The sequence below is a fragment of the Parasteatoda tepidariorum genome, chromosome 6, assembly GCF_043381705.1.
Source record: "Parasteatoda tepidariorum isolate YZ-2023 chromosome 6, CAS_Ptep_4.0, whole genome shotgun sequence".
In the NCBI taxonomy this organism is placed as follows: Eukaryota; Metazoa; Arthropoda; class Arachnida; order Araneae; family Theridiidae; genus Parasteatoda; species Parasteatoda tepidariorum.
In genome coordinates, this window is record NC_092209.1 from 33,804,537 (window position 1) to 33,815,284 (window position 10,748).

At 28.5% G+C, this 10,748-nt stretch overlaps 1 protein-coding gene across 3 annotated transcripts in view; it reads left to right on the forward strand.

Annotated features, from left to right (window-relative positions):
* Positions 1-10,748, forward strand: part of LOC107436675 (uncharacterized) — a 52,862-nt gene that overhangs the window by 32,487 nt on the left and 9,627 nt on the right. For all 3 annotated transcript variants that reach the window (XM_043040901.2, XM_043040902.2, XM_071182211.1), the window contains 5 exons: positions 548-794; positions 2,798-2,937; positions 4,022-4,100; positions 5,637-5,729; positions 8,808-9,094. In XM_043040901.2, the coding sequence (XP_042896835.1) occupies positions 548-794; positions 2,798-2,937; positions 4,022-4,100; positions 5,637-5,729; positions 8,808-9,094 (846 nt within the window). The remainder of the gene's footprint in view (positions 1-547; positions 795-2,797; positions 2,938-4,021; positions 4,101-5,636; positions 5,730-8,807; positions 9,095-10,748) is intronic.

A 10,748-nucleotide genomic window follows, 5' to 3' on the forward strand; every position in this document is an offset into this window, starting at 1 on the left:
TCGTCTCGCCCTGGAAAACGTATTTGTATTAATAATGTATGTGAATGCGTCATAATGTAATTTATATATATATATATAATTTTCACGGCAATTTTAGAAAGGATCAAAAATAAATCTAAACAATTACTTCGCAGCTACGTTTTTATTTCAATGAAAATATCTGTCGATTTGCAATCTACCAATGATCAATCAGATAGAAATCAATAGGAATACGTATCGTTCAATTCAAAAAGTTAGTTGTCATTCGCGATTATAAAATTACCACAGTTGATTGTTTTTGATTGATTGAATGTAGTTCAGCTACTGTCTTGGACATCTCTATTGAACACAATTTAAATTATTGTTTAGAACACCTAGCAAAATAAATCTAAATAAATTCTTAACGTGTACTAATTTTTTTAACACTACTTACATTATTACAAAGGACAACTAAACAGCAAAATGCATAATTACTATAGTATTGCCAATAGATAGAAAAATACCTGAGTTTAGGGTGCCACATAAAAAAAATATCTATCTTGATTATACTTACCTTTTTTTTCTTCAGGAAAATGGATTTTCTGAACCACCAAGATGGGTCTCCACTGATCCTCGAGCATATAATAAAACTCAATGTCCACTTTACCCTCAGAACTGTCCACCGCCGTTACCTACTAGACCACCTCCGCAAAAACCAATACCTCATACTAGACCTATACCACTTCCACGAAAGATGAAGAATTTGAAAAAAGTAGAGCCAATTTATGTTAACCTTATAAAAGAGAATGATAAATGTGAATGCGAAGCAGAAAAAAGTAAGAAATTTAGTCATTTTATGTGTTTTAAATGTAACGATAATTATGTTTATAATATTGAGAATAATAGGTAGAATTAATATTGGAAATACAAATTCTACCTATTATTATTGGATTAAATATTGGAAATACAAATGAAATAAGTAGAGGAGATTGTTGTACCCTGGACTACACGTACAGTACTCAAGCAAAGAGAATACGTTAAATAGCTTTAGTTCTTATGATCGGATTTTCACAAAGTGTCAATCATAATGATTTAAAGGGCAACCTGATTTTTAATATGCTAAGTAATTAGTGATAAGTATTTATTGAGTTACAGAATGATTCACATTAACGTGCTTTGTCTGAATAAACATAACTTTTTTTTTCACGGATTTGGATTTTTGACTATCAAAAAACTGGCGGTAGCCGTAATTTGGAAATATGATCCGATGGTTTAATAGTCAAGAGCGCTGTCGGAAGTTAGGATTTATTAATGTTGATTTCATTTTTTATGTATTTCGTCATATTTTGGGAATTTTTTAAAGATCGAAGAATTTTGCATGGAATTTTTTTTGAAATGCATGATAAAATGCGTTCGCAATTTTTTTTTAATAGACTAGTGTATAATGTATTTTCCATAAAATTTAAAGTACTATTTCAAATAATTTCTCTCCGCATATAAAATTCCAAAACTTAAAATTTGTCTAAGGTACAAACTTCCCTAATATTCCCAAATAGTATATTATATTGAGTTTCTTATATGCAAAATCTCAAAATAAATCAGTGAAAATATATTGTGGTATTTCAAAATTACTTTCAATCCATCACATTTGCTTTTCACGATATAAGATAGTAATTAGGATTAACTGAAATGAAAATATAAAATCAAATTTCTTACCATTAGAAAATTTAACTAAGTTTATGTAATTAAGGCCAATATTTTTTATACTGCAGTGATGGGAAAAGTGCTCCTACTTATTTCGTAATAATGCACTTACATATTAATAATTGGATAGTTTTTAATGTTAGCTACCACTTAATATTTTGAAAAAGAGCATCCTGTGCACTTCCATATCCATATTGAATTTACTCATTGTATATATGTCATAGTGGATACTAATATTTAATTTAACACTAATTATAAAGTCATGTTATTTATCTTATTTAAAAACATAACCTGTTTTCAAATAATGAAGCTAGCGATTTGAATATAATACTTCTTTAAAACGTTCCTTTGCTTTGAATTTCTACAAGGCCGACTTAATGCAATAAAAAGTATTCTGATAAACTTATCTGTTTCATTTTAATTACCTAGTAATATCACTTCTAAGACTCAGCTTGCGTTTTAAACAAATGCTTGGTTATAAAACTGTATTGAAAGCCTTGGGGTAAAGAATAACCTTTACCTTAAACTGTATGGAGTAAAGAATAACCTTTACCTTAAATTGTATGGAGTAAAGAATAGCCTTTACCTTAAACTGTATGGGGTAAAAAATAACCTTTACCTTAAACTGTATAATGTAAAGAATAACCTTTATCTTAAACTGTATGGCATAAAGAATAACCTTTACCTTAAACTGTATAGGGTAAGGATAAACCTTTACCTTAAATTATATGGGATAAAAAATAACCTTTACTTTAATCTGTATACGGTAAAGAATAACCTTTACCTTAAACTGTATAGGGTAAAGAATAACCTTTTCCTTAAACTGTATGGGTTAAAAATAACCTTTACCTTAATCTGTATAAAGTAAAGAATAACTTTTAAACTGTATGGCGTAAAGAATAACATTTACCTTAAACTGTATAAGGTAAAGAATAACCTTTACCTTAAACTGTATAGCGTAAAGAATAACCTTTACTTTAAACTGTATAGGGCAAAGAATAACATCTTCCTTATACTATATGGGGTAAAAAATAACCTTTACCTTAATCTTTATAAGGTAAAAGGATAACCTTTACCTTAAACTGTATGAGATGAAGAACAGCTTCATTAGATAGTTTTCTCAATTCTTTTTTAGATACTGATGACAGTTTTAAAAATGAATTTCAAAGCTTTGTTGATTTGTGTGAAAAGTACGGTCTTGATGAATTGGGTGAATGTTTCATAAGTGGAGCACTTTTCGTGAATTCCATTTCCTTAAGAAAAAGAAAGAACTCTGTAAGTAATTATAACATTAGTCGATTTTATAGTACTCCTCTTTTTAACTATCACTAACTATATTTTATACTTTTTTTTTAAATATTAAGAACTAAAAGGAAAGCATGAAATAAAATTAGTGATTATTTAATCACTCGCACTGTAAAAAATTCCGGGTAAAATTCCGGTAAAAAATACCGGCACTCAGGGTGCGGGTCCTTTTTTTTTACCTTAAAATTAATTTTTACCGAAATATGGTATAGAAAAAAATTCTGTATCATTGAATCACTTTAATTAAATAAATATTGATATAAACATTTCAGTATAGTGTTTTCTGGTAAAAATGTATTTTACGGTAAAATGAATTTTGCGGATGATACACCCAAAGTGCCGGTACTTTATTCCATAATTTCATTCGGAATTTTTTACAGTATGTTTGAAAAAATATAATGATTGTACACTTTTATGTATGTATGTATGTGTGGAGGCGTAACTGTTTGTTGTTTTCATATTTATGTCGTGAATAACTACTAATATAGGAACCTAACGACTTATTATTAACGATTTTACCATTTAACGATTTTTTGATCTATTACAGTATTTTTATGTCTGCATATTGAAGGATATGTTAAATGTTTCCTCTATATTAGTACTTTATATAATTAATAACGTAGAAGCAGTAAGCCCTTACATTAAAATTGCTTTTTTTTGTATATTTAACATTTAAGTAAAAATATTTATCAGCAATATTTTATATTTCACAATAAAATTCTATGTTGTTTAAGGCACAGTAATTGATTACCTACCTAATATTGATAATAACAATGTCAATTATCAGTTTAAATAAATAATTTTATGTGGATTCCATCTTTCTGCTTTTATTTAATTGATTTTGTTTCTTCTTGATTATTATTTTATGTTTCGGTTGTATTTCAAGATAATAAATTAAAATACAGTAAATAAACTGCAAATGCATTCTTTTTTTTTTCAAAATAAAATTTACATTTTTTTTTATATTTCATAACTTATTTCCCATTATTAGGAAGTGTTTAATTCTTTTATACATATTATAATTTTTAAAACATTTCTTTTTTTGTATTATTAGAATTTTGAAAGGCATAGTACCCATTTGAAAAGGACGGATGCGGAAGGATATGAGGCTCTTCTAAAAAATGATTTGCAAAGTAATGTATCTATTCATCTATTTTTATTTCAGTGTATACATAGGTATTTCGTAACGACCAACCTTAATATAATTTTTTAGAATCGTTGCAAGAACGAAGAAAATACTAAGTTTTATGTTGGTAGCAAATATTTAAGTGTGAAAAAGAGAAGAAAAAAAAACGAAAGCGTTATTAAACTATAATTGATCATTGTTGGTATCCACCACAGTATATATAAGATATAATAATCAGCGAAAATGTCGAAATCAGCGAAAATCAGCGATGACCTTTTTCTCGTACTTATCCGTTATATCAACCATACGTTGGTGACTTCTTTTCCGAGTTGTCGCCAACGCGAACATTCGTCCTCATAATCGACAAATAACATTAGTAAAATTTTTTTTACCTAAACAAAATATATCAACACTAATATCATATTTAATATTCAATAACTATTGTTTTGTATATTATTCGTGATATTTTTTTTATAATTTTGTGTCATAACCGTCGTTGAATAGCCGACCAAATTTTTTGGGCTTACGACTACTAATGTTCAACTCCGTAGCCTTATAATTTTGAACCCAATCCAGAAGACAAGAGAACTTCGGGATCAAATATTGGAAAACATTTGCCTTTGTGGAGGACTTTTGATGGGACTAACCCGCATTCGCGTTGAACGGAGAGAAAACCATGAAAACCTCTAACGGTAAGACTGACGGCAAGATTAACCCATAATCCGTCTACCACTAATGATATTTTACGTCAGGATTGTGGTCATTGCAAACCAGATGCGGAATTCGTATCAATCAGTCATCTTTGGGATTCGAATCAGGTTCACCTCATTGGAAGGCGAACGTTCTATCCCCTGAGCCATCACGTCTCAATATTCGCGATATTATCGTATTCCATAATTACAGTTATCAATAATTATCACTATATTTTCTTAATTGATATCGATATGTGTTGCTATCATTAATATTAAGATTATAATATCAAGTTATTTGACACAACTATGTGCAACATCGATAGCAACTAATCTAGGGTAGTCACTACATCTAGACGATTTTGCTTTCATAAACCCTATAAGAAATAAGTATCTTTTTATAGATAAAATCATGTTAAAATTTTTCTTTTCGCAAGTAGAAAAGAATTTTACTATCTGATAAGAATATCTTTCACGTTCTGTGATCTTGCTAATTTGTTTATCTTAAGAAATGTGTAATGAAATATTCTATGGAAAACCAGTTCGTGCGATGCTGAGAAATTGAGGTGTAATGTATCAAACGAAAAAAGTTAATTCAAGATACTTGGTATTTTACTTAATTTAATTGAATTAAATAATGAATTTTCTTTTAGCTACATCAACCAAAATCAAGCTTTTGATTAATGATTGATTAATTAGAAATTATTGACGAATTAAAAAAAAATCAATCTTGGAGAGGATAAAATGTATGATTTCCAGCCAAAGCCACCGAGCATTTTTTTCGTTCTTGGATCACCCCGCGTAAGTTCTATGTCTTATTTACGAATAATCTATCAACTAATTTTTCGTATTAGGTAACCGGAAAAAAGTATCCTTAAGAAGATCTAATTCTTTACCATCAACTTTTGAAAAATCTGGAGAATATACAGACGTCAATTTCGAAATAGGTACGTAGTGTATTAAAAGTTCTTTGTACATTATTTCTTCTAGAAAAAAACGATAATTTGTCTCAAACAGCTATACTCAAGATGTAAGGACTTTTGATAATTTTTTTTTAATATTCGTCAAAAAATTTCTTATATATATATATATATATATATATATGTGTGTGTGTGTGTGTATGTTTGTGCTTTTTTTTCAATAACTTACTTATAGTTGCGTGAAAAGATTTTTTTCATTCATTCTAATTTATAAAAATAATGATATTTTACCACCAGGCAAAAATTACTTTCTAAGACTTCGGAATTTCCGTCATAAATTCGGGATACTCGTATGTTAAATCTCAGGAAAGATATTTAAAAATTTAAATTTCATTGAATTTCACATATTAAATTATTTGGTAAAATAAAAGTTTACTCCTTATCTATATGAACCTTTCCGCATTGAGAGCTACGACATCTTAGTTTAACTTATAAATGTCACGAAAATGCTTGTGTTAGGTGCCCCGTACTTTTTCTTCATTTAGCCTAAGTATAAATATATTATAACTTAATTTTAAATCTTCTACGAGCATCTCTAATTGCGTATTCCAAACGCTTATATTTTTGTTACTGCATTATACGTTAAATATAATGCTTGAGACAAACTTATTAAATATTAACATCAAATATTTATCTCATATACCAGTTAAAAGCACTACAGTTTATTCCGTGTTAAGAGCTACCAAGCCATTAATTGTTAATCTTATATGTTTCATCAAGAAGTAAGCCAAGTGCGCAGCTGCGAAAGAGCATAAATTTGTTAAATAAAATGTAGTTTAAAAAGGCGGTGGTATCTTTTATACAATAAATCTATATGTTTTAGCTTACACTCGAGTCCCATGACTGAAAATGTTATCAGGATGGTGGTTTGTTTCGATGTTAACTTCCCATCTTTTGGTGCAGGCTTAAACCCCATTATGGGCCTTAACTTTTCACCTCTGAAGTAATAATTCTGTCAGGTTGCAAACGATGAAGTAGGCACTTCATTTTCGAAATTTAGGAAAGGAGAAAAAAAAATGTTCCAAGTAAATGTTGTGAAAGTCTTATCTTAAGAAGATTTAATATTTTTCTTTTTAAAAAAATATCGATTTCCAACTTTAGTTCGATAGAATAGGTACTAGCAGATAAAAATTCGGAATACAAATGGAATCAGATTTTTAAGGAATACAATAATTTCAACACAAATCGCAAAACAAATTGATTATTAAAATAAATAGTTATTATAACTTTTAAAAATGCTATACTTCGTTATTAAAACAATAGAAAACCAAAAAAGTGTTACCAAAAAATTTTTTTTTCAAAATTTTATTAAAAATACTTAAATTTAGGTTTTATTCCTCAGTATTTTTGAAAAGTGTAAACAGTTGTACTAAGATATTTTTTACATTTTATTACAATTTTATAAGTTTCAAGAAAAATTTGTTTTGATTCATTCTATATCTGGGCTCAGTGCGTTTTTTATTGTGTAAAACACAATGGTGTGTTCTTATAATGTTCCTAACAACTCTCATCGTGAATCTTAACCCTAATTTTTGTGCGTACTTTCTTTTAAAATTAGCGTTTATGGTACGGATTTACTGATATACGTTTATTAGTTATTTTTTTATTCTNATAGGTATGTGTAAAATTTTAAATATATTTTAAGTAAACTAAAAAATATTGAGAAAAAAGAAAAAACCTTGTTTATTTTTTTTTTTTAATTTTTCGATTTAAACTTTTTTTATTTTTTATTTAAGAAATTTTCCGGAATTTTGACTTGGACTCACAATCACTCCTGATCTATGGTAATTGATTTAATCACTTATGTGTGGATTATGTGTAGATCACAATTGTGAATATTTGTGTAATATAGATTTTTCTTATGTTATCTATTAACTGACTTTCAGAATTGCAATTTTTATATTATCCTAGAACGTGTATAGTCTATCATTGTTATTTTATGCTCCCCTGCATGATATGTTATATATATGTGTGTGTGTGTGTGTGTGTGTGTGTGTGTGTGTGCGTATAAAATGTAACTACATTACATTATTTTAGAATACCAAAGGTATTTATGATTCAGTAAAAAAATTTTATTTAAAAGAATGTCATGAATAGAATCACGTAAACAGTGTTGTTTTGAAAAATGTTAGTCGAAAAAAAAGAAATGTTGAATCTGAACTTATAAGCAGTGGTCTTATGCAAGATACTTGTTCCAGAAATGTAATTTAATCAGTTCAAGAGTTATTTGAATATACCTTAAATTTTCTAAATTGTTTACATTTTATCTAGCCATAAAACTCAAGTGGCGTGGTATAATTTTTATCGAAGTACTAAAAATAGGCTGTTTTATTAATTATCTTCATTTAATAATAAATACAGCATTGTTAAAGTTGAGTAGACCAGTAATCATTAGAAAAATTTCCAATATATCATTTAAAACATTCCATACCATTGAAAAACAATTTATACAAATATACATCGGTTTTCTCGAAAACGATGGACGTGTTGAAAAAAATAGGACGTGCTTAGAAAAAAAAATTTCCCCGTCAATTTTTAAATTTCGTTTCAAAGTTTATAGGCAATTGGTGCTGCTAGCTGAGAAGAACTTAAACAACGATTTCAAAATAACCTTCATTTTCAGCCATAATGCGGTTCAGTCTCAAGGCAGAACTGTTAAAACATCATAAAGCATTGATTCATAATAAGTAGCACCATCTATTGACAAATTTTATTACAAATTTTGAAATTTTATGAGAATACAAACGTCGGTTCTTAAACAAAACGTCATCAAACTTTGAATTCTTCCTTCCCTTTTTTTCCATAAATTTTTCAAATCATCGGTCATTTTTAGTGCTCGGGAAAAGCATATATGTGTTGCATATGTGTCGACCGCATATGTGTCAATATTTTATTTTAAGTTAAAATGAAAAATATTTCATTTTATTATTTTCGTGCTGGACTGGAAGATATTCTAAAGTAGATCAGTTTCTGTCCATACAAATGTTTCATGTTATGCTTTTAATTACAAGCCTCATGAATTCAATAATATGACCGTATTTTCAGATAATAATAAAAAAGTCGTCGAGAGAGAATCATTAAATATTCAACTTAATGATAGCCAACAGGAACTTCTTGAATTAATGAATACATTCAAGAGAGGAGATAAAACGATATCTCAAGTTGAAGAACAATTTAAGGAATGGCATGCCCGCCACGTTGACCTTCCAGCAAATTTGGCTTCCAGTCCCAAGTCAAAGCCAAGAAAAATTCTGAAACAACCTTCTTTTTCGATTCCGGGTTTGAGAAATTTCATCTTGGGTAGACCGAAGAAAAAAACTCACAACGAAAAGGTATATTTGTATGTTTTATTTGACTTATTTTTTTATTTATATGTGCTTAGTTATTAAAGAATATTAATTTAACAAGTATTTTTATTTCGTTTAACCTAAAGATAGTTTTATTGTTGTTGAATACTACAGAATAATATCATTTTTTTGAAGAACTTGAGGAATTTTTTTAAATATGTTTTAAGTTTTTAAAACGTTTTGTCTAATAGTAAGATGTTTAATGATTAAGCTACTCTGCCACGGGGAAATAAAAATGTCCGACCGTGATATTACAGTGTTTAAGACACTGAGCTATCACCTTGAGGAGCTAGGACCTCTTGAACCTTGAACTTTTCTCTTTCCAGTAGTTTTAAATAAAACAAGCTGAACGACAGGTACCAACTTGTCTGAAAAGTTAAGGTGGTCGATGTGCAGTGTCGATCATTTTGCCATCATCATTCCGTTGGCCTCCACATTGTGGACTCTTAACTTCCACACGAAGATGATATTCTGGCGAAATTACCACACTTGTATGGTAAAGACATTTCTGCCAAAAAACGGCAATCAAACCAAATTTTATGGCATTTAAACCAATTTTTTGGTAATTTTGCTTTTGTTATAGTAGCGATTTACCATGCATTGCCATACATTTAGTAAAAATACAAAATTGCAAAGTAAATTTAATCAAATAAATCGTTATCACGCCATGCCTCATGATAAACCAATAAATTCTTCAGTGCCAATATCCATTTTACCATCTACTTGGTAGTTTTGACCTTTTGATGCTATGCCTTTTACCAAATAGAATAATAATAAACCTTATCTATTTTCACTTCTATGGTTCTAAAAAATTGCTGATAAGACTTAGGTAACAGTTAATTATTTATTTTTTTAAATATATTTCTTAATCATAACTAAGGGAAAATAAGCCTAAATGATGCTTCAAAGATATTAAAGTGTTTTAAAATTACTGAACTCATATAGATCAAGCTATTGTGTTTGTTTTATGTATCTTTTTAGGGAAGTAGGGTGATTTATTTATTTGTTCACTTACATATATATATATATATATATATATTACATATATATAATATATAGATAGATATAATTTATTTTAATGAAACGATTAAAAACTGACTTTACCAGTTTACATTACTTACCTTTAAGAATCAAAACGGTGGAAATTTGCAGACATTCTCTGACTTCAATAATTCAATTTTGCTGCTAAAAAATAATATATGTTAATAAAAAAATATTATATAGCATCATTCGTGAAAAGTTACATAAAACCCCATAACAAATCAATACCTCTGGGGGTACTGAATAAGGAGATTGATCGTTCAGGTCATGACAAATTACGATCTATTGATGGATGAATGGTTCCGCCCTGTAAAACTGGCTGTGACGTGTATTAGTGGCTTAATTTATATTCTTGGCTTTAGATCACGCCACTGAAAAACAGGAAACGCACCCTCTCAAAAATCAAGTGATTTGAAGAATTAAAGTTAAATGTAAGGGGAGAAATTGATGATGTTTTTAGTTATACCTTAGTTTAGTTATGGCAACAGAAAACTAATCCCTTCACAAAAATCAAATTCGTGAAAATACAAAACCACATTTAAGTAGCAATTCTGCTTATACGCGCATCAATTTAATCAAATGCGGGAGCAGAAAAAAA